This window comes from Neopsephotus bourkii, unplaced genomic scaffold (assembly GCF_033783945.1).
Source record: "Neopsephotus bourkii isolate Nb327-2 ecotype Australia unplaced genomic scaffold, CSIRO-AGI_Nbou_v1 NB_1287, whole genome shotgun sequence".
Classification (NCBI taxonomy): domain Eukaryota; kingdom Metazoa; phylum Chordata; class Aves; order Psittaciformes; family Psittacidae; genus Neopsephotus; species Neopsephotus bourkii.
The window spans coordinates 4,176,424-4,200,869 of record NW_026901771.1 but is presented as its reverse complement, the minus strand read 5'-3'; the positions used below and the strand labels follow the sequence as shown (position 1 = coordinate 4,200,869).

Here is a 24,446-nt window from a genome sequence, read left to right as displayed (position 1 = left end):
GTCACCTGTCCTCAGAACATCCCATATAACATCAGTCACCTGATATTATCACTGTTTTACACAGGGAAGTTGACAGAGGTGAGAACATCCATCCAGACTTCCTAGACTGGTCTCTACGTCAGGATCTCATCCTTCACATATCATGTACCTGATTTTGAAAGATGCCGAGCACACAGCTGTAGCTGCAGACCATGGTAGATGCAAATGTACATCCAAATATTGGGTGCCAGTATCTATGCTGGGTAGTTACAAATGGAGCCATCCAGATTTATGGATAATTTAAGGAGTGAAAAAAACCCCAAACAAAACAGATGCTTAAATAATAGGGTCTCAGAGTAACTGAGTGTTCGAGGAGGGTGTAAGAGTCCATGAAGTTCAATCCATGAACCATATCTCACCCAATCAGCCACTTTTCTGTAAACTGGTGTAACTGCACTGAAATTGTGGCTTATGTTAGGTAAGAATTGGGCTTGTTTTACCCTTAGTGGCAGTGTCACTGCCACTGCTGCTATTACACTTCTGGCCTCCTTCTCTTCATGACAGAGGATTTCTGTTCTTCTGTCTCCCTGCTCCTGGAGATCTCATTACTTCAGTTCCAGCCTTGCTACCCCTGATCCTGGTTCTTCCCTGTGTTTAAGGTGCCAAAGTCAGACTACAGGGAAGATGCAACTTTCACAAACATGGTGGTTTAGGGTGCAGGTCAGGGATAGGGATATTGCAACCTCTCCCTCTTGGGATCAGGCAGGATGTACATACAACATCTAGGAGACTGGATTATTTTCCTGCTGGTACTGCTATGGGGTATGCTGGAGAGACACAGGCTGTTAATTCACAGAGAGAAAAAGACACATTCACCACTGTGAATATGTAGGTATACTTCTGTAAAATGTAGATTTGGTTAAGTAACCTTCAGCGTATACAGTGGAAGCTAAAAATCCACAGGTTAGTCTAATTAACCTACTTCTGGAAGAGGGAAAGCTGTACAGGGAACTGGAGATCACCCTTGTACCAGTGTGCACCCACCTGGCAACATCTTACTTTATCTTTCACTTAACACTAGTGGAAAGCTGTGAGCTGTTGTCCTATGCCATTTAATTAATCAGAGGACGCAGTTAATTAGAGGATGCCAAGCTAGCTCAATGGTGATGGTCCTGCTCATTAGCAGAGTCAGCAGAAGCTTTGGGGAGCTGCAAGGAACTATATCTGCCTGCCCTTTTTATCTTGGTGAGCACAACTCTGGCTTACTTGAAAGGCAAGAGGCTTTGGTTTGGGTTCAGCAAGTCCTTAGGCTCCTAGTTTAAGGTCATAACTTGACCAATGGAAAGTTAAAACTGTTCCTAAATTTCGGCTTGAAGGACTTGATTAGAAGAAACTGGACATTTGGTGGTTTTCAAAACAGGTCTTAACACTGTGGTGGAGTTTGAACTGGAAAAGGGGATCCAAGTGCAAAGAGCATTGAGGTTGCTCTCTGTCCAGATGCCATACTCTGGACCTTCATGGCTTTGGTCATGTTTGTGCTCCCCACAAGTCTTAAGAAGTACAAGAGCAAAATCCCACAAGCTCCAGGCTGCCATGTTTTGTGGTGTTTCCTCTTGTTGGAAGAATGGGAACTGAAAAGGTGGCGTTGTGGAAATCAGTCCAAAGCAGAGCAAAAATGGTCAGGATAAGAGAGCAGAAAAATGGGAAATAGAAAAGATAATGTGTTTGGATAAAGGACACATGCCTGATTGTAGGTGTCATGAGGAGAGGCAAGTGGAGACAAGTAAAAGGGCACAGGAATGAAGGGAATTAGGATGTGGAAGAGATGATGTAGTTGCAAATGGTTTAGGAAGAAATGGTTCAACCCAACAGACACCAGGAGAATAGGAGTGATGTTTAGGTGAGCAGAGACACAAGGGGAATGGAGAGTTTATTTTATCTGGTTTCTACTGACAAAGTAAGGTATTTGGGTGAGCCTGGTGAGCTCAGTGAAATGCAGAGTCTGTTTTGAGCTGTAATTCACACAGTGGATCTCGCTCTGTGGCACAGCCTCTGTTCTGGGTTAGAGTATTCAGCCACTGAATTGCTGAAACATGAGCTCAGAGGCCACCATAAGACAACAAAGGGTCACAAATTTTGATGTTCTTGTATGCTCATCATTTGCTGCCAGCAACAGACTTCCTGGATAAATGCTTGTCCCTGAGGAAAGGACTGGAAATTCCCTGTCCATGTTATAGAGTAACATGGGGCAGATGATAATTCTTAAGGGGTGAAAGGACAGGTAACCTACTGACACACATAAGTCTGGGTTGGAGGAAGAAATTACTTGCCAGGCCTCCAACTCCCAAAACCAAGTGAGCACAGATGAGGTGAAGTTTAACTGAACAGTGTTTGTTATTTTGCAAACCTCTGTAACTCCTTGCTGCTTTTATAGGAATAAAAAAATTTATGGTTTTAAAAAAAAAAACAAACACCCAGCAAAATCCAAGTTTTAATTTGTTTTTTAAGTTTCATCACATTCATGTTTGCTTTGCTTTCCAATCAGGTGTGGTAGTTCCTGTACCCCATCTGGAATATTGTGTCCAGTTCTGGGCCCCTCAGTTTAAGAAGGACAGGGACCTGCTGGAGAGAGTCCAGCGCAGGGCAACTAAGATGATTAAGGGAGTGGAGCATCTCCCTTATGAGGAAAGACTGAGGGAGCTGGGTCTCTATAGTTTGGAGAAGAGGAGATTGAGGGGTGACCTTATTAGTGTATATAAATATATAAAGGGGGAGTGTCACGAGGATGGAGCCAGGCTCTTCTCAGTGGCAAACAATGATAGGACAAGGGGAAATGGGTACAAACTGGAACACAAGAGGTTCCACTTAAACTTGAGAAGAAACTTCTTCTCAGTGAGGGTGACGGAACACTGGAACAGGCTGCCCAGGGAGGTTGTGGAATCTCCTTCTTTGGAGACATTCAAGACCCCCTGGACACGTTCCTGTGTAACCTTATCTAGGTGTTCCTGCTCCGGCAGGGGGATTGGACTAGATGATCTTTTGAGGTCCCTTCCAATCTCTAACATACTGTGATACTGTGATATTCATTATGCTCCTTTCCTCTGCACCACTCTTCAACATCATTTTCCTGGTTGAAGAATATTATTGGCATTTATTATTTATAGCTATTTTATATCTAGTTTTAACCATTATTTTTTATGTTGACCCCATCCTCTTTGCCTAGCCGCTTTCTCCTTCCTGGGTCAGTTATTTATTGAGAAGAAAAACATTCTCTTCTTCTAAATATCCATTTTCCAGATTGACATTACATTCTATCTAGAAACATTTAAAGAAGAGTTTTCTTTGCTGATCCCTCTCCCTACCCTTCATTTTGTGTCTGTTCATCCAGGCAGCTACAGATGGACTTTTCCTTCTTTACTTGGGGTGCAAGTTCCACAGGCACTGTGCTTCTCTCTCAGACCTTCTGGGCATTTTTCACATCCACTTTCCTTACCGTTACAGTCCGTGTTACATGGGGTTTCAGTTTCTTTGCAAACAAAACCTGTGTGTACAGTAGAGGCCTATTCTTATTTAGCTTCCCACTTTATTTATATGTAAGGAAATTATGATCACACACTCCACGTTTATTTTTGATGGCCGCCTGCTCTATGACTTAATTGCTATTTACAACTAACAAGTCTTTTGTAGGTTTAGTGATGGTTTTGTGAAGGAATTTGTCATCTGTCATATTGAGAATTATAGGCCTAAGGGTCATGATTATCATGAGAGATTATTCTCTGGTTTATAAGTTTGAAGTTAGACACCATGGCAGCATAGTTCTTACTGGGATTTATCTGTTTTAATATTAGCTCTCTCCCTATATAGCCAGTTATGAACTTGAGCAGCTCACAGCTGACTCTGAGCTGCACCAGAAAAATGCCTCTTTAAACTTTCTGAGTTTCAGCTGAACAGCCTATAACATCATTCATGTGATGCTAATTCACTGTCTTTATCTTCCTTTCTAGCAGTCCTGAACAGCAGAATATTTTAATTCCAGGGCTGACTTTTATTCTGCCGTATTTCTTTTACTTGCAGGATAACTAGTTTATACCTCATATTAGTTGCCCATATTTCTTCCTTACTGATATTTGTAAGGTAGTCACAAAGGCAATGGAACCAATGTCATCTCAATAGTAGCAAGAGATACAACAAAGAGAATTGGCAACAAGCTGAAGCTTGGCAGGTTCAAGCTGAACTTCAGGAACAACTTTTTTACCAGAAGGCAAATGCAGCACTGGATCAGGTACCCAGAAAGATGGCAACATCTCCACTCATGGAGGGTTTCCAGACTTGGTTGGACAAAATCATGGTGACCTGACTGAGCCCTCTGGAGATCTCCTCCCACCATCACATCTCTGAGATTTCCTGTAGTACACAGGCATCCCCAGCCTCACCTGCTTCCCTTAGCTGAACTTTGGCTACCAGTATTGTGTGCTGTTTCTCTCATCGCAAGTGGTATATTCTTTCCCTTGTTTTCTAGGTCCTGCCCATCAGTACCTCCTTATCTGTCATCACATAGTTATTTAGCTGGTTTTCATCTCCCTGCATAGGAAAGCAGATACACAGCCTTCTTCCAGCATTTGCAACATCCTTGAATGCGATACCTACATGGTAAAGTTACATTTACTACCAAGCTTGGTAAATTGCTCAACTGTTTACCAGAGCTCTTCCTTTCAGCCAGGCTAATCCAGCGTGCAATTGCAGCTCTGGAGAATGGAAGGGTCCCAGCTTTAGGAGACACCTGGAGGGATTTGGTTACAGGGAACAGTCAAGAGTGGATTACTGTTCTGCAAAACAAAGTCTATCACAACTGCTGCTCTTGAGCCTCTTCGCAGGCAGTGACCCAAAACCTGTTTCACAGGCACAGCACAAGCTGCAGACCTACGCAGCTCCTCTGAATAAACAGCTAATGGGCAAATCTGCTGATGCTCCAGAAGAAAGCTACAATGAGGTTTTTAATAGGAATTTCACTGCTAGAAGTTTACAAGATGGGAAAGATCTGCAGTTCTCTAGTTGTGAAAAGGACAGACGTGGTTAAATGCTTTTCCTGCCTAACAGGGAATTTGAAGGTAATACTTGGAAATACTGTATATAACCGTGGGAGGGGGAAGGCAGAAGGAAGGTGTGGATGGAAAGAAGGTATATGGCACACAATAACAGTGAGAATTTATGAAGTATACAAGGTGATAAGGAGAGTTCAAAATAATCCAGAAGAACTGGATTGCTGCAAGTGCTAATGGGACTTGGAAGGAGTTCTTTCAAAATACATTGAAAACCAAGAAATGCCAGTAATGGCCTAAGCTCTTACTGGGTGCCTATAGGAAAACTGTTGATTGAAAAGATTTTTGATACAAAGAAGTTAGTTGTTTGTATACAGAAAGAAATGTAATTGTCTATTCATACTACGTGAGGATGGTAAACAGCTTCCTAATCTATTTGCAAACTAAGGAAGATTTTAACAGCATCTATTAAGTGTAAGTATTTTCAGATCAGTAGCCAAGAACATTTGCATCTCAGAATCATAAAAGATTTGGCTGAGAAGGCACCTGGCCTAATGGAGTTAAGTGTTCTAAAATCCTGTCATCTAGAGAAATCCCAAGGTCTCGGAAGGGTGTGCTGTGCCAGTGTTCACAGAGATGACACCAATGATTGTTAGGTGGTTCCACAGTAATAATTACAGGTAAGAGAGTGTGAAGTTACTACGAGTTAACTAACAAGGGCTTCAACAATGAAAATGACAATAATTTAGCACATTTAAGAAAACAAAAGTATTTGACAGAATGAAACATTTGGTTGATAAACGCACAGGTGCAGATTTAACAAACCAAGAGAATTCCAAAGAAAAATCACAGTGTATGTATACATCATCATTTGCATTGCATGGATTAATTCCTAACAGACAAATGGCAGAAATTCATAGTCCAAAAAGGAGCAGCAATCCCTGCTGAAAGAGTGTGCCTCTGTGCAAGAACTGTGCTGGTTAATATTGGCATCAGGAGATACAACTTGTCAAACCAGTGCTGATCAGATTTGCAAGTGGCAGGATCGATAGCTGAAGCAGAGGGAGTCCAGTTCAACACAAGTCCCTTGGCCAGCTGAACACACTCAAACAAGATAAGGTGCTCCTCGGGTACTGGACCACCAAGCTGTTGATCCACAAATCCCTATCAGTTACCTGGCCTGTAGGAACACATAGAAGTGACCATGGGCAGAATGTAACTGCTGGTGGAAGCAGTTTTTGCTTGTATCATTTTGACTTTATGGAAAGGGAGCACTAAGGAACCCTTGGTGTCAATACTGTCATGAACTTCATTGGTGACCGCTGGAGAAGTCACTGTCACCCATGACTGCCAATGCCAAGTTGGAAGCCCAGCAAAGCCTGAAGCTGCAACACCTCTTGGCAGTCCAGGCACCCACATGCTTTTTAATTATGTTGAAAACTTGGAAGTGGTCCAGAGCAAAATGACAGGGCCAACTGGGAAGGTCAGAAAGCACTTTACAGTGGGCACTGAACCAGTATCTCTCAATCGCACCACAGAAAATGTAAAGTACTGGTGGGAGCACCAGAGTACTGGTGCACTAACCTGCAGGGAAAGGCACAGCAAGAATCAACAGCTGCAAGTTATATTTAGGCATGTTCAGAGTAAAATAAGACATAATATACTCAACAGTGAAGAAAGAAAATTAATGGAGAGATGAAAGAAATGCATTAAGAGCAGCCCTATTCCTCGCAAGGAGAAATATACGATGGCAGTCGATTTGATTAGCTGCTCTATGATGTTCCCCACTGGAGTTGCTATGGAGAATTCATTATTACTGTATCCCTGAAGGTCTCAAGCTTAATTTAAACCACAAAACCAAGTAAAGCATATACCCTAAAGCAAAAAAAAGTAATACTGATATACAAAGTGACCTTGAGTTACAACATTCCTTACATTTTACATATAAAACACTTATTACAGAAAATGTCATTAAGAGACTAAAAGTTCATCAAAGATATACTCGACTGCATTAGAAAGACATGGATAAATGATATGTTCTGCATCTCTGGGGGACAGCCATGCTGCCTTGCAAGGTCAAATGTGCTGTGGCCAAGTCCCATGTGGCAACACTGCCTGGCCATGTGAATTGAGAAGCAGGAATCTAGTCATCATCTGATTAGCTGCTAGGCAGATGAACCCATTATAAGGTACTCTCTGTCAGTAGAAATAAGTATTAAAGTGGGTGTTCTAAACTAGTTCTGTAGGAGAATTACTACATAGAAGGCATTAAATTTGTTATGGATTTTGTCACCCTGCAAAACATTAGATTAAGTTCTTTGCACTTCAGTCAACACAAGATTACTCAGAGGCTGTGGCTGCATTGTACTGTGAATATAGGCAAGCCAAAAGTTCTAATGCAGTACTGAAGGAGCAGTCATTTTGCAAACAATAAAGCCAAACTCAAGATTATCTTTTCCACATAGGTTCCCTTTGTTTGATTATGCCTATGCTCATACAATTTAAGCTAGCTAAATAGATTCATCAGACTCAACACAGTGGTTTGGGTGCACTTTATGAACACAGATGAAGCTCAGCTTGGTACTTGCCTCAAAGAGAACATGCATTAACTAGAAGTAAAGCATTTGAATCGCGTTAGCTTCAGCCTCACATCGTATCATGATCACACATTCTGCAGCACTTGCAAAGCAAACATGGACAGTGCTTCCCTAACACATCCCAGACACCTTGTTCAGTCAAAGCCATTTTCTGGAACACGACAGGCACATTACATAAGAGGCCAGACTCAACCCTGGAGGTCAGTGTGCAGAGCTTCTCCAACCGTGCAGCTGCAACCTACACACCATAGGAACTCAGCGTAAGTGTCCTTGTTGCAAGGCACCACAGTAAGGACAGGCTTAGTAAGGGTTGCCTTTTAAACTGTAGAGATGTCAGTCTTGAAACATTTGAGAATGGCATCTCTGCACACATCAGTTCTGAGAGCTGTGCTCACCCTTGCATGCAATTGCCAAGTTCATCACGGAATCAGACTGGGAAGAGCCCTTCTTTTGTGTCAGAAGGGTTTCAATGGTACAGCAGGTAAAGCTGTCCTTTATAAAGTTTGTTCCCACCTTGGTACCATATGCTTAGGCCAAGAAACTTCAGATTCCACCTGTTGCCCTCAGCCTCTTGAAGGCTCATAGTGAAGTGCACAGGAATCATTCAGAGCTAAAACCCCTCTCCCATACTCCACCAGGCAGTGACAGACAGTAAATCATTCAAGCCTAGCATGCAGCAGGAAACAGATACCCACACTGACCATAGACATGATACCAAACTTTCCCACAGCTCCCCCATCTTGGTCAGTGAACTGCAAGGAATCTCTGCCAACTGCTTGGTAGGGATGGGCTGGGACAAAGCACCAGGGCCAGCATTCATGCTCTCTGATTGTACACTTCTTCCAGATCAGAAGCTTGAAGCAGCAAGCTCTGTTGCAAGAGCTTGGCATCCCAGTCCTTGGTTGGATCAGCACAGTGAGCAGCAAGAGGTCCACACGTATACACAGTAAGATGACTCCCACATGGCTGCAGCTTCTTGAAAGCCCACGGGCATCAGGTAGTTCCTCTCAATAGCTGGATGCCTCTTTTCTCAGAGGTCATCACAGCTACAGAATGGCTGCTTCTCCTCCCTAGCACTGCCCACAGGAACACTGCCTCAGGGCTTCTCTCTGTAAACAGAGTATGGAATGCTGACCAAAGAGATGTCTTCACTAGTGCTGCACGTTTGGTTTTCATAGTAACAGCAATCTTCTGCATTTACCACCTTCTCTGACCACGTATCCTTCATCTGGACTTCACTGACATGAGCAGTGATAAGCTACAAGGGGTAATGAAGCTCCTGTAACATTCTGCACCCTTTCTCTCTCAAAAAACCCCAAACCAACCCAAACAAAAGAAAATGGATCAAACAATCAAAGACAGAAAGGATAAAGAGGAAAAGGGAAAGAGAAAAAGGAAAAGGACTGAGCTTTTCTTTTCTCCAAGCTTCCAACTCTACTACAACCACCCCCTACCTTATGTCCCAGACAAAAGCAGGGGACACATGCTTCCCTCCAGAGCCTGATGTGTCACACTAAGTTAGTCCAGCTCCTCCTCACAGCTCAGCTGACTCCCTGGTAACTCTCCTCTTGAGCTTTAAAACGTGGCATCACATTCACCACTTTCCTCTTTCGGCAAGCCTGGGTTAAACGCTGCTCAGAGAAGCTCAGCTATTTTATTCCAGAGTTCCTTTAAGACTCTTGGACAAATGCCATTGCCCCCAGCGAGCTGTTACTGTTTGCTTTGTCAGTGTGTTGAACAACCTTTTCCACCGCTGCTTCAGTTTCAGACACGTTCATTGGCGAACCCCACCCTCCTGAAGAATGGGTCCTGCCACGTTGATCTCTTCACTCAACGCTTAACTCAGATGCAGGGATTTGTGCAATGGACTTACCTCCCCTGTGGCCTCCTCTCACAGCCTGGTCATCCATCTGCCCCTCAGAACATCTGGCAGGTTCCTGATACATGTCAAGAAAGATCTAGTGTTAGTTTTGATTCCTTTTGCTAGTTGTTCCTTGAAGCTTTTCTTGACCCGTCTTTCTACAAGTGAGGTGCTGAAGTTTGCATACTTCTCTGCTCTTCCCATAGTAGCCAACTTCAGCTTTTTTTAATAGATGCTTTTTTCTGACTTCCTTTACTCCACTGAGCAATGCTTTCTGTTCCCCACATGAAAGGTGTTCATCCCATTTTTCATGAGCATGCCTGATGAGTAAGGACGGCAAAGGGTGGCAGGAAGTGAATTCAGGTGATGCTGAATATAAGGGGTGGCACTTTCGGACAGACAGAAAAAGAACTGTTGTGGTGGTGTTGGTGTAGGCCATCAGTGCAGGGCAACAGGTCAAAACTACAAAGGCTGCCAAAGCAGAATGGGAAGAAGAGAAGGCTGTTTCCAAAAGGCTGGAAATCAAGAGGTAGAGGAACAGTGAAGACATCAAGTGAGAAAATAGGATTATGACCCTGATCCCTGGATGTCACATTGAGAGGGGGTGTGAGAAGCAAGAAGGATCAGCAACATTGCCCCAACAGGTACATTTGATGTGCTGATGTAGCATTACAAGAGGTAGCAGAAGGGATTAAGGGTGATAATGGAGAGCAATTGCACGGTATTGTATGGGATGATAACACTGACATGTGGTGAGTCAAAGCAATGACTGTCAGTGAAGCAGGGCAGCACGGGACAAAGCTGATGGATAACCACGAAGAGGTTCAAATCCTCCAACCCAACCAAATAGGTTGGGCCAATGATAATAAGGTGCAGGAAAAGAAGGGAAAATTACTACAAAGGCAGGAAAGACAGCATGTCATTGTTTTAAGAGACTGTGGAATAACTTCACCCTCCTGTGCTGCAAACTGTCTGGCATGAGTCATCTTCTGGGAGACATATAACTTGCCAGCACATATTTCAGTGTCACTAGGCAATGTGGGTCCTCCCACCATAACCGGGCGCAGTTCATGGGAAAGGAGGGCACAGTTTTCTTCTCTTTCTGAGTTCATTCGCCTCTGTTCTTTCCATTCAGCTCCCTCTCCTTCCCATGTTTTCCACACTATTTTTTACCGTTTTCCCCTTTTTCAAACGCTTCTGAAGTCATGGGTTTGCTTAGTACTGATTTCTTTATGAATTGCTGCTTTTCTCTATACTTGTATATATACCTGAATCATTCTCACAGACACCCCCCCCATGAAATACCATCAGCATCTTATTAAGTCCTTAGCATGAAAGATCAATTTTCCTCATCTGATAAATACGCACAGACTCATACCAGGAGGTATGCTGCAAATACTCTGAGATCCTTTATCTGCAGGAGATTTGGAAGGCAAACAGCCCTATACTCTGTGAAGTGGGCCATTTTTCAAGCTAAAGGGGAATATTCGTTCTCTAGAACACTGCCCAGCAACATCTTGTGTCTTACTTGAGGAGAATCCCTTTCTCACCCAAAAATTTGCCCAGGGGTATAAACTTCTTGATATAGATGTATCTGAAACAGCTGAACAGTCCTGAGATAGAATGAAAAGAAGAGGTGACAGGACAGTGACTATAATGACAAAATCCCACTCTTCTCAGTATCACCAGAAGTGACCACATGGCTTGACTAAGATTCATGTTTTGTTGGCCAGCCTCTTTGAGAAGGGAAGGAAAGGAAAGAAAAGGGAAGAAAAGGAGATATTAATCCAGATATTCTAGGCCTTTTATTTACAGGGGATAAACCTCACATTACTTCATTATGAAAGACAAGACAATGCCAAAGGGTATCCTACCACCTAATCCTTAACTTGAATTTATCAAGCTACATCTTGAGAAAAACCTTAGGTTCTTTGCATCATGGACCATTCCGGAGCTTCATGTTACTGCTAGCCTGAGATCTTGAGAGGGAAAACATGAAATCTCTCAAGCAGAAGAGTTAATTGAATGCTTCTGAACAATTAAAAAGGAGATGGGAAAGGGGGGTGATGCCTTTTGCTCTGCCTTTTCAGAAGGGTGTGGTGGGAAGTGTTCCCTCAAGCCATTTGGCGATGAAATCTGGCCTTACCCATAAAAGAAATGGGATTTATAGACTAACTTCTCTTCTCAAGGGCTTAATTCCCTATGGATCCCCTTTTTCAGCATAGCTTTTGGTTTGTATTCCAGAGAAGGAGACATCACCATCACCAGAGCAAAGCCAGGCAGCAGAAGCAACACGAAACCACCAAGGCAGGAGTGATGGAGGGGTGCACCTGGAGAATTACCTGAGGCAGCATCAAAACCGGACGTAAACATAAACTAGGTTGTCCCAACATCAGCTCTAGCAAAGCTCCAAGTGGGCAGCAGCAGGCGTGTGTGTCTATCAGGCAAATGCTTGCTGTGCTGTGCTAGGCTCAGCTCAGAGAGTGACCAAACCCAACCCTGCAGGTGTCGGTATCAAAACCAGTCTGAGGTGGCTGCATCTGCCTCCAGTTCCCAACAACAAGCAGGAGAGATGAGGAAAGGGGTGGGGACACAAGGGAGTCATGTGGTTGTGATAATAGTTATATTGTTAGGGCTGGAACGAGGAAATGACAGATTTCAGCTGGGGAGAACAGAGTAGGTGGGGGAACCTCAAGGAGGCTCCGTCTTGACCACTCTACTTAGTAATTACCCCAGAAATCAGTCCTACAGTGTTGCTTGCTGCTGTTTCAGCCTGGACTGCACACCTAGCTTCCAGATGGGCATTGGACTTGGCTTAGTTATGCCAGTGAGTAGGAATTTTCATCTAGCCATTTCCAAAGCCCATCCTATTGCAATAGGACTGGACTGAGACTGGTATCTGAGGAGTGGTCAATCCTATGTGGCTGTGGCTTAGTGATCCTAGATGAGACCCTAAATTTAGGGTCTGTGCAGCAGAAGTAGAGCTTGAAGGCCCATTTTCAGTGATTTTCTCATGGAGGATGGGTCACTAGCAGCAAACGTGGCAGCTGACTCAGACACAAAGTAGTATGGCTAATGTACCATGGGGTCTGGTCACTGGGATGCTTCAGCACCTAGACTGATTCTGCATTTGCAGGAAGCAATATCCCTTGTCCTGCAATGCAGACAACAGATGGGAGTCACTACATTTTTCAGGAGCTAATCCAGATATTCCAGCAGAGGCAGAGGATGAGTAGCCACTACCCAGGCTCTTCTCTGGGCTTCATAATGCATTGCAGTAAGCAAACAGCAACAACAGAGGATCCATCTAGGTCTTCTGGGGTCTGCTCATGTTGACTTCATTCTCCTAGGAAGAGAGGCTGTATTCCCTCCACACAGTTCCCAACAGGATTTGCTCAGTTGTACAATGCCATTTTCATGAGCTGTACCCTGTAGTCTCCCACTTCTCATGCTGCAAGACAGGGATAACACACACTGTTTCATTTTTCCCCTGGGACTCCCTTTTGCACCACCAGAACAGTTCTCTGCACCCACTCTGCTCCTACAAAGTAAAAAATGAATAATACATTGAAAAGCAGCCCCCTTGGGATGCAAAGGAGTGGGAATGCATACATGGACATACTCTTGCTGCTGTAGTATCACTGGTTGTCTGGGACAGGCACCACTGCTGCCTGGCAAGTTACATCAGCAGCAAGGAAGAAAGCGTTCAACCGCCCATTGGATTGGTTTGCAAATCCCTGATGGCTTTTTAATAATGATCCTCTTTAGGGAGCACCACCTCTGCCTCAAGGAAGTCCATGAATCCTGGGTAAAAAACTCCCTGCTGAAAAGCAACAGCAGCACAAAGTGTAGCCTTGTATCTGCCCACCTTTATCAGCTACTAGGTGGTGCCTCTTCGGCCACATACTTCAGTTAAACTTATACACCTCCATACTGCTATTCCTTAAATGTCTACTGTCTGGGCTGCTAGCTTTAATGCATAAGAATATAATCAGATGTACAGCTGATTAGCTGTAGCTAATCCAGAAATAATCACTGGTTTCTATCTTGCAAACAGGAAATTACATATATGGATATACAAAAGAATTAAACTGATTGGAGGTCTTTGAAGTAGTTTAAAAACATGTATCACTCACTACACTTGGAATCTAGACCAGATGGGAAGAGACTTCTCTTTTTTCCCAACAGAGTAAAGGTGTGTTGAAAAAAAAAGGTTGTTCCATTTAAAAATGTTGTGCGCACACAATGTGTGATCATTATCACATTCCTACCTGGGCAGATAACAGATAGAGCTGGTAAGGAAACATTTCCAATCTGATGCCATAAAAAATGATTCATGTTTACTCAAAGGTTGTTCAGTAGCAATAAAAAGCAATCATGCATTCAGTCTGTGAAGATACAATATATAGAAGCACTGCCCAGAACAACAGGGTGCTTCCCATTTCAAAAGGGAAGGACCTAGTGACAAGCATCTGAGAGAAAATGATCTTTTCCATCCAGATCCTTGGATTTAAAATGATGGAAGATCTTTCCTCCTAATGCAAGACTTGGGATTTCAGGAGGCCATTTATCCCATAATTGCTGAGCCTGATTGGGGGTGGGGGAAACTACCATCAGTGTCAAAAACCAGTGCCATCTGGTGTGACTCACCTTGATAGGTTAATACATCAAATAATATCCAGAAGCTTGTGGATGAGCAAAATCCTCAGAAGACTTTGTGGTGGGGAACATTTGAGACAGGGGTGCCTCTAATCACTTGAATTATCAACAGGAGTCTTCTGCAACATACACTAATAATTCCATGTCACTATCTTCTGTTACACTGAAGTGTGTCTGAGGGCAATGGTACCATTTATGATTGATAGGCTTGGTCAGAAGATGGTCACTTGAATGATCTAGTTCATTTATGCATTGGCAAAAAACAGTAGAATAAAAAGAGTTATCAAATTCTGATGCTGCAAATGGAGATTGAGACTGGCACCTGAGAAGGCAACAGATTTGTTGTTTGCATTGTTTCTAGCATTTGGGGAATCAAGTGGCAATTGCGGTTGTGAGCTAGCACATCTCTGTGACCAGGGGAACATAAGGATATTTACAAAGCCATGGCCAAAGCACAATATTCCCACGACTGAAGCAACTGGAAGTCACCCCAGGGCTGGTATGTGCTCTGAGGTGTGCCACAGCAGCAGATAATGTATGGCAGCCTGAGCAGCGAAGCGGCATGAGAAAGAGGGAAAAGGGGAATTGCTTAGATGAGGGCTGACACGGCAGCTGGAAATGGTGACAGAGCCAGCAAGATGTTTGTTTAATGATCTCCAAACACCTACCCTATGGAAAAAGTCTTCTGAAACATAAAGCAAATATTTATCTAGATGTGCATGTGCTTTCAAGTGTCATTCAGATACAGCAACTCAATCCAGATGTCTGAGGTTTTGAGTATTCCTCAAGTCAAAAGACATACAGAAATACAAATTACCTTTTTTCCACGCCCAGCAAAAAGGACTGTGTTTCTGAACTCATTTGCAAAGATCAGTGGAAGGCTGTTTAAAATACTGTGGAAATCAGAGAATGCCTAACAATTAGCACTACCAAATTCAGCTGGGTGCTGTTGAGTTAAATGGGTATAAAATGGGCATTTTCAGGGGCAAAAGCATTTTTGTTATTGCATTAAGACAGAGGCACAATTCCAGTACGAGGGAGGTGGGTTTTGGAGGATGGTCCATTAGTGTAGGAAATCACACTGATGTCAGTCAGTCAAACAAGTTATAAACATGCTCTCTATGAAGTGACTTGGTTATATTACACTGGTAATTGTAAGCACCAATGCTGCATAATTGTTAGTACCTCTGTGTATGTTCTCAAAGTTTAATGCATAGGCTACAAGGCTGGTTCAAAAGGCTGATGTGCATCTTCAGGGATCCTCCAGGTCTACCTGAATGCGTAAAACAGCCTGTCAGGAAGAGCTCACACCCTCCGCTAAATGGCATCTCCTTCTGGCACTGCCCAAGATGGGATACAGAGCTGCATGGACCATAAGTGCAACCCAGAAGGGCATTTCTAATGCTCTGAGGAAGCTGCTTTGTAATTGGCATTTAGTAATAGTAATAATAATAATAGTAATAAATAGTCATAGTTCATCACCCCCCCCCATCTCTCCCACATTTTTAGGTACAGATTGGACATAAAGAAGAAGCTCTTCCCTGTGAGGGTGCTGAGGTGTTGGCACAGGGTGCCCAGAGAAGCTGTGGCTGCCCCATCCCTGGCAGTGTTCAAGGCCAGGTTGGACACAGGGGCTTGGAGCAAGCTGCTCTAGTGGAAGGTGTCCCTGCCCGTGGCAGGGGTTGGAACTGAATGAGCTTTAAGGTCCCTCCCAACCCAAACCATTCCATGATTCTGTGATTTTGCAACTCATCTTGGATGAAAGTTCAAAATAAATCACTTGAGGCACAGTTTAGAACTGCAGAGGAAGCAGTGCCCTTGCTTTGCATTGCTTTTTGTCACAGGACGGAGCTAGAGGAAAGCTCTAAGTCGTGGCTGTAGTTATAACAAGCATCTGTCACAAGGCTCTTCCTGGCACGCTGTCACTTAACTGCCAGCCTCAGAAGTGTACTGCTTGCCATTTTCAAGCATGGTATTTTGCAATATGAAGAGGTAAAAGTGGCTGTGTATTTTGAGTCACTAACCAAACCATTGCTTGCTCCAATAAGGATCAGAATTCAGTGGCAGATGACTGGTCTGGAGCAGGTATTCATAAAGGAAAGAAAGAAGTGAAAACCTCAGAGAGAGCTAGTTTGAAAGAAAAGGCCTGGGAAAGAGGTTCCAGTGCTCTAATGGCAGGGGGCTGTTTGGGACCTCTGGTCACTTTTGGCTTTGGGTACTCATTTCCGTGGTCTGAGGAAACACTGCAAGGGTTTGGATAACATCGGAGGCCTTGATTTTCCGGGCACAGTGAAACAAGCTCCCACTCATGGCTGGGCCGGGTAGTTCTGGTTAGGAAACGATTCTTTAATGAACCAGCAAGGGCGATGTTACCTCATGCTGATCACTGCACCGCCACCAGCCTTCTCTGCCCAGCCCATCCCTCTTCACAGCTCTCACCCCAAACTCTCCATCACCCTCGGCTTTGCTCTCGGATAGCACAATTTGGCTATTAAAGCCACGCAGGAACCCTCACCCTGCCTCCCCAACAGGGTCCCCCGTCCGCCCTGCGCTGCCTTCGGGACGAGCGCTACCAGCTTGCTCTCCGCATCACCTCGGCTCGCTGGGACGCCGCGTCTCTGCTGGCTGGGGGTGGGAGGAGGAGGAGGATGAGGATGAGGATGAGGAGGAGGGACCGGCTGCTCCGCACCGTACCTGACCGGGGCAGGCTCCCCTCGGGGGCACCGGGTACCCGGCGCCGCCAAGGTCACTGCCCCGGTGCCTCCCCCAGTGCCTCGGCCGCCAACACTTGAGAGTTTAAAGAGGCTTTTCTTCCTCCGCAGCGGCGCCCGGGGGGAAGGGGCAGAGCAGGGAGGGAGGGAGGGAAGGGAAGGGAAGGGAGAAGGGGCGGGCGGGGAGAGGCTGGCAGGGCAGGAGCCGGGCGGGGTGCTGGCTCCAACTGGAAAGGAACCGGTCCCAGCCCAGCCGGAGAGGCTGCAGCAGAGCCGGCAGCGCTCGGGGAGAGCACACCGGCCCCGGGACCGGGCCGAGCAGCCGCCGGCGGCCATGGGAGTCAGTGCCGGGGGGCCGGGCAGGGGTCGTGGGTGAGGGAGGGCAGCGGGAGGGACGCGGGGCTGCTCGATGGGGGAGGATCTGCCCCGTCACCTGAGGGAGAGGAGGGCTTGGAGGGGGGGGATAGGAGCGGGTGCATGGAGGGCTGGGGACCTGGGATGGGGTAGGGAAGGAGAGGATGAAGACACGGAGTTTTTGGGAAGGTGGTGATGAAGGGACAGTTTCTGCACCGGGAAAGGTTTCCTGGAGCCACAGTCTTGGAGGGCGAGCCCTTAATTCTGAGTTTGTGCTGTAGGGTGGGTCTGTGAAGACAGGGAAGATGCCAGAAGGAGAGAAAACAAGGCAATGCAAGCAAGAAGAGGAGCAGCAGCAGAAAGAAGAGAAGCGGGAGGGTCTCATCGAGTTCTACAGTTCCTACCAGGAGCTATTCCAGTTCTTCTGCAGCAACACAACCATCCATGGGGCTATCCGCTTGGTGTGCTCCAAAAGGAACAAGATGAAGACAGCCTTCTGGTCTGTTCTCTTCTTTCTCACCTTTGGTTTAATGTACTGGCAGTTTGGGATCCTCTACAGGGAGTACTTCAGCTACCCTGTCAACCTCAACCTCAACCTTAACTCCGATAGGCTGACTTTCCCAGCCGTGACGCTGTGTACCCTCAATCCCTACAGGTAAGAAATAGACTGTTCTATAGACAGCCCCAGAGCTGTTAACTGTCTTGATTTTTGCAGGTGTAGGATAAAAGCAGGTACTCCTCCTGTTCTTATGGTCCTTGACTGTCCCCTTCTATAGCAGTGCCAGTGGAAAGGACACTTTCCATGGGCCTTTACTACTGCAGGGCTTTCACAGTAAGGCATGTTACTTTAGGCAACTATTCGGTGGTGTATGTTAGCAGGCTGCCCTGTAAACTGTCACAAGGCAAAAGCAGATGTGTTTACTTCTCTCTTACAAGGATGGTAGCCTCCAGCAAGGGCTTGGATTTGCAGCTGGTGGCAGGAATGTCCTGAATCATGCCAGCAAACTTTGCCGAATGTCTTATTCAGAGTTGTTTCTGTGCGTCCATCCTTAAGCCTCCAGGCTCCTCTTTCCCGTATAGATACAGCGCCATCCGAAAGAAGCTGGATGAGCTGGACCAAATCACCCACCAGACGCTGCTAGACCTTTATGACTACAACATGTCTTTGGCACGAAGCGACTGGTCCACACTGTCCACACGGAAGCGTAGCTCAAGGAGCCTGCTCCATCATGTCCAGCGCCATCCCCTGAGAAGGCAGAAGCGGGATAATGTAGTCAACTTGCCAGAGAATAGTCCCTCAGTGGACAAGAATGACTGGAAAATTGGCTTTGTTCTGGTGAGATCCCTAGATACCTTGTGTCCTACCCACTCCAGTCTCTGCCTAGGTACTTCTGTCTTGTTAGAACCTAGGCCATGCCTTTCCTTACATGGAAGTCTGATTGATCTGCACTGGCTTTTGCTAATGGCAGATAAAAGTAGAGCTGAATCTTTTGCTCAGTGCAATCCTGTTCCCCAAGTCCTGTCCCTGTCCATGCAGACCCCAGGAGACTTGTCCACAGGAATGCTCCATCTTTTCCCAGGTGGAGCAGGGAAACCTCATCCTTCCTGAAGACATCATCAGCCTTGCACTTGCCTTTGGAGAGCCATTTATTAACCTCAACCTCAGTGTTGCTCAATAATAGCAAAGGGGAAAGTATTGAATGGCTGTGGGTCACATGAAACGGTCACGGTCACACTTGCTCCTAGGTAGCAGCTTCTTCACCCCAGGGTATCTGTGTTTGCATTTAAAAAGAAAGGCACTGAAGGACTGAAGCTGATCACTTACCTGTTAAGTGGTGTTCTCACAGGATCACAAAGGTTTTTGTGAACACACCCTGAAGGAAGAATTTAAAGCTTCTGGGTTTATAACATGTAGAATTTATGTGCAGATCACCCTGACACCTCGCTGTAACTTGCTGCCTCTTGGGTTTTAACTCAGCTTTGCTCATTCTACTGGTGTTTCCCTTCCTCCAAGGATTTGCTTTTCCACATGTTGTTGATCACCTTTTGGTTGAGCACAGGAGCCCTTTGGAGCATTTCCACTCCCTGCCCATGCTGAGGGCACAGCTAATCCATAGGCACAGCCTCACCTCCTGAACCAGACTTCTCTGACACAGTTGGTTTTCTTCCTTCTCCTCTTAACAGTGCAGTGAAAACAACAAGGACTGCTTCCACCAGGCGTACTCCTCCGGGGTGGATGCTGTGCGGGAATGGTACAGCTTTCACTATATCAATATCCTAGCGCAGATGCCTGATGCGAAAGCCCTGGATGAGTCTGACTTTGAGAACTTCATCTATTCTTGCCGCTTCAATGATGCAACGTGTGACAAGGCGTAAGTGCTGGAAGCATCCCACTGAGGCTTCCTAAAAACACCCCTGTTTTGTGCCTGGGTCCAGAGGGAATCAAGGAATCCACATTAGAGAACCTCTTTCCCATGGTGGGATCTTTCCTTGTTTAGATCCCGTTGTCTCAAAGGATGTTTCTTGAGTGGGTTGTGCTTACCAGGGACACAGTTTCTGTGACCCGAAACTATGGACCTCAGAGGATGGTTTCACCTTTTCCTGGGTCTCACAGAAATGAAATACACCGATACAAACCCCAGAGAGGGTCCAGATACACAGTGTAGAAGTCTACACCGGTAGAGTGGTAAAGTGGTACATGCAGGAGAGGAGAGACTGGTTACAAAACAGTGGTAAAAAATACCCCACTTCTCTGCTACTGTTATTGGTCAAAAAGCCCCATAGAGGTAGTGGAATGAAACCCATCAGCAAGGGAGGTAAAGAGGTGGGAAGAGCTAAGAGTTTTGTCAATATTAGGAAGGTTATACAGTAATTGCTAGGACTGCTAAAACCCATTTGGGCTCTCAAGAATTAGCAGTACAACAAACCTGGTGTAAAAACCTGGCCAGCTCCAACACATTTTAATTGCTTTTCCCATTCAGGCAAGTTTACATAACAAATCCTGCCCATCAGCTGTAAGCCCCTCTCCCTGCAGGTGAAAAACAGTTGTTCCTCTCAGAAAGCCCTTCACCTTGGTCTCGCAGCCCTTTGCAGCCTTTCTCACCCAGAGTGAATGTTTCTGTTCCCCTCTCAGGAATTATACCCACTTCCACCATCCCTTTTATGGGAACTGCTATACCTTTAACGACAACAGCAGCAGCCTGTGGACATCCTCCATGCCTGGAATCAGTAATGGTAGGTGAGAGGCAGTCTTTGGTAAGAACAGCTCAGCTCTGTCTTCCCCAGGAGTTGAAGGCATCCTGTTGTGCTTAATGCTGGTGGTGGCAGATGGCAGCTGTGCTGTCTTGCCCAAGTTCTCTTTTCACCCATGTGGAGATGGCTGTCTCACAAACATGGCTGTCCCTCACTGATGCCACTCTCTTCCATCACTGCCTGATCCTTACATTCATTGCTCCCTCTGGACCTGTTCTAGCCCTTCCTGAAGTCCCCTGTTGAGTTGTAATGCTATGCTCCTGAGGTCCGGGTCTTCACTTTCTCCGTTTTCCTGTTTCCAGCAACTGGCCTGTTTGTGTTCCCAACCCCTCTGAAACCTCTCTAGGCAAAATGTTCAGGCTTTTCTTCTATCCAGCTCACTCTCTCCACAAAATCTCTTTTCCCAGGTCTGCTTTTTCCTAAGCCACAGTGAAGAAATACAGTTTTCTCTGGATAGTCCTGGAGCCTCCAGCTCTTATCTCTTGCTTCCTTCCAGCCACCCTCAGTCACTGCCCAGCTTCACTACAACCTGGTTGAGCTTTCTCTTCCTTTATCTCTTATGGACTCATTCTAACCATTCTGCTCTCTTCCCTCTCCCACATGATGGCCAGCCATGACCTCCCTTCTCTCTGACATCCCCTCAGGTCTCTCTCTGGTGGTACGCACTGAACAGAATGATTTCATCCCTCTGTTGTCCACGGTGACAGGAGCCAGGGTCATGGTCCATGATCAGAATGAGCCAGCTTTCATGGATGATGGGGGTTTCAACGTGCGCCCTGGTATCGAGACCTCCATCAGCATGAGGAAGGTGAGGAGGCAGCAGGGATAAGACCTGAGGTTACAGGGGAGATTCAACTTGATGAATAGATACAGGTGGGTTACCATGGACCCAGTGTGTTCTAAGGGAGGGGATTAATCACATGGAGTGAAGGGAGGCGAAGAAGAGCAGCTTACTGGGATAGACTTTATCAGTTTATCAGTGAACAATTAAATGGAGGAATGCAGGTGAAGCTTCATCCCAAGAAAAGCTAGGAGCAGATACTGATGGACAAGCAGTGTGTGGCATGGAAGTGTCAGAGAACAGCAAAGTGCCAGTCATTCTGTGCAATGACTGTTTGATGTTTTAGGAGATGACTGTGCGTCTTGGGGGCAGTTACAGTGATTGCACAGAGGATGGCAGTGACGTGCCAGTGCAAAATCTGTACTCATCCCGCTACACGGAACAGGTAACTCATCATCAGTGGTCCCATGCCACCTTGTTTCCCTACTTGCCTGAAATGCTTCCGTCCCCTAACAGCCATGCTTGCCTGCGGGCTCTCTAATACTATGATGTGATAGAGGTTGTGGTGGGTTTGGTTCCCTTGTTCAGCCTTTTCCACCTTGTATGCCTCCCAGGTCTGCATTCGCTCCTGTTTTCAGCTCCATATGGTAGAGCGCTGTGGCTGTGCATATTACTTCTATCCCTTACCCACTGGAGCAGAGTACTGTGATTATACAAAGCACGTAGCCTGGGGTAAGTGGACAGAAGGAGCAGTAAAGCTCATGCCTACCTAAACCTGTCTGGTCCACCTTATATACATCTCCTCATTGTCTTCAATGAGCTTCCTGGTGTGGGACATCCAAAAGACGTTCTTGTCTTAGATGGTTATGCCCTCTGAGCTTGTGGAAGGAAACCTCTGCATTCCCCTTGCTGTTGCACATCACATTTTGCATGCAGGTACTATAAGCTTACCTGGATTTACTTTCTCTGCTGTTTAGGCTACTGCTATTACAAACTCCTGGCTGAATTCAAAGCCAACGTGCTGGGCTGTTTCCACAAATGTCGAAAACCTTGCAAGTAAGTTTGATCATCAGTCAGTCAGGACTGGTAAATCTTTATTCCTGGAGCTGTTGGAAAGCATTCCCTGACTAGAGCGAAAGCTTGAGTCAGTAGCTGAGCTGCCAACCCAAAATGGTATTTCCCCCATCAGGAAGCCAAAATGGCTGAGGAACATCAGTGTCGGCTTGGGAATGAGCTCCCGAGGACCGTGCAGAAGCATGGTGGGAAGTGGGCAGCATGGGAGGGAGCTTCCAGGTGTGCCTGGAGATTGACAGACCTGGTCTTGTGGCTTCCACAGCTTCAGCAGCTAATACAGCCTCTTGTCTTCCAGAATGACACAATACCAGCTCTCAGCTGGATACTCCCGCTGGCCGTCTGCAGTCTCAGAGGTAAGGAGAGGGTGTCCTGGCTTCTCAGCGCTGGTCTCACCTCCCATTCAGCCCTTCCTCAACTAAACCTACAAGAGGTGACTGTGATGATGTAATGCAATTTATATTGCACTCTCATTTCAGGACTGGGTTTTTTATGTGCTTTCACAACAGAACAAATACAATATCACATCCAAGAGGTGAGAACCCGGGCTCAGAGGCTGTGTCCAAACCAGGCGCTATCCCAGTGGAGTGTGCATGTTGGGGAGGGGCAGAGTTAAGATTAAATCAGTGATGTGATTAGTCATGGGACCCATGGACAAGGCCAGTGGATTTGAATCAAAGTAGAGATAAACTGAAACTGCAACAAGAAAAGGGAACCCAGGTGGAAAATCTGAACAGGGTCAGATGCTAGCATGAAAACAGTAAGCCCCAGGTGGCTGCCTTGTGGTCTGGACTCACAGGATGGGCTTGTGGAAGAGTGGGAAGCAGAGCCATGCAGGATCTTGTGCTTAGCCAGCATAGGACACCACATACATTGGGTTTCACAGTGCAGTCTCAGAAGTGCACTGCAAGTACCAAAGTGTGTATCTTTCGCAGCATGGGGGAACTGCAGAGACTGGGAAAAGCCTGTCTGGGTGGTACCTGTGGAAAGAGAACATGGGGCAGAAGGGGACAGAGAAGATGGTTACACTTGGTGAATAAAGGCAAGGATTGTGGATTTGGGGTTACTAAGCCTCATCTTTATTTACAGGAACGGAGTTGCCAAAGTGAATATCTTCTTTGAGGAGTGGAACTACAAGACCAATGGGGAGTCTCCAGCCTTCACGGTACACACTTTACTGCCATGTCCTCTCTAGCCACCCATTCCCCCGTGATGTATGGAACATTGGCAGGCATTTGTTCCAGCATTGTTGGCTATTGAGTCTCTTTTCCTGCGGCAGGGTGGGACGAAGCCACCAGCACCACAGGGCACTGCTAGTGGGAGCAGGCAGGGAGGAAGAAGGCTCAAACGAGGGCTGTCCTCACTGGCCTTTCTCCATCTCTTGCAGGTAGTGACTCTGCTGTCCCAGTTTGGGAACCAGTGGAGTCTCTGGTTTGGATCCTCTGTCCTGTCTGTGATGGAGCTTGCAGAGCTGGTTCTCGATTTCATCGCCATCACCTTAATCTTGGCTGTACGCTGGTTCCGTTCTCGGCAGCAGCTCTCTCCATCAGGACCCCCTCCAAACAGTCACGATAACGCCGCTTTCCAAGATGAGGCACCAGCTCTCACTGCTCCACACCGCTTCACTGTTGAGGCTGTAGTGACCATGCTGCCACCCTACAACAGCCTGGAACCACGTGGGCCAAGCAGAGATGGTGAGGTGGGACACGAGTGAGGCACTGGCTTATTCCACAGTTCAGATGGGTGGCAGTTGGAGCAGAGGCTGCACACTTTGTCTGTGGGACCTGCGTTTCCTTCTTTCTGGGTTCACTGCTTTCACTGCTTGTAGGTGAATTCTTCAGTCTCATAAACTACTATTGCTCTGGGGATCACCATGGGTGAGAGTTGATCTACTGTATGTATGGGGGAGATGTCCACCTAGTTTCCTTACACTCCTTACATCTGCACACCTATACATGCATGCTTTCTTTTCCCTGCAACAAGGATGCTGCCACAGTTCTGGTCTGTCATTCATTAAAGAGGTTTGGTAGGCATGACTGGCCTCTTCTCTGGTATGACAAGGGATGGGAATGTAGTCTCAACAGGCTGAGCTTTCTTAAGCTTTCCCTAAGGTTGGAAACTGGTTGCTCTTTCCTGATTCTT

At 46.1% G+C, this 24,446-nt stretch overlaps 1 protein-coding gene across 2 annotated transcripts; it reads left to right on the top strand.

Moving 5' to 3' along the window:
• Positions 1-17,040: 17,040 nt before the first annotated feature.
• SCNN1A (sodium channel epithelial 1 subunit alpha) lies at positions 17,041-24,340 on the top strand. 2 transcript variants are annotated; one of them, XM_061365574.1, is made up of 14 exons: positions 17,041-17,186; positions 17,482-17,855; positions 18,281-18,536; positions 19,385-19,572; positions 20,334-20,434; positions 21,097-21,260; positions 21,580-21,678; positions 21,848-21,965; positions 22,211-22,289; positions 22,423-22,492; positions 22,603-22,660; positions 22,784-22,839; positions 23,394-23,469; positions 23,692-23,829. In XM_061365574.1, exons 1-13 carry the CDS (start codon positions 17,181-17,183, stop codon positions 23,424-23,426), a joined length of 1,602 nt encoding a protein of 533 aa, XP_061221558.1. In that variant the 5' UTR covers positions 17,041-17,180; the 3' UTR covers positions 23,427-23,469; positions 23,692-23,829. The 2 variants fall into 2 exon arrangements, with proteins under 2 accessions (XP_061221558.1, XP_061221557.1); XM_061365573.1 differs by lacking the exon at positions 22,423-22,492 and having other exon boundaries at positions 23,692-24,340.
• The last annotated feature ends 106 nt before the right edge of the window (positions 24,341-24,446 follow it).

What these genes read in the sequence shown, in the direction of transcription:
- SCNN1A (XM_061365573.1), top strand. An exon ending in GGAAAATTGGCTTTGTTCTG is followed by an intron (nt 18,537 to 19,384) that starts GTGAGATCCCTA and finishes TCCTCTTAACAG; the next exon opens with TGCAGTGAAAACAACAAGGA. An exon ending in GGCCGTCTGCAGTCTCAGAG is followed by an intron (nt 22,661 to 22,783) that starts GTAAGGAGAGGG and finishes CTCTCATTTCAG; the next exon opens with GACTGGGTTTTTTATGTGCT.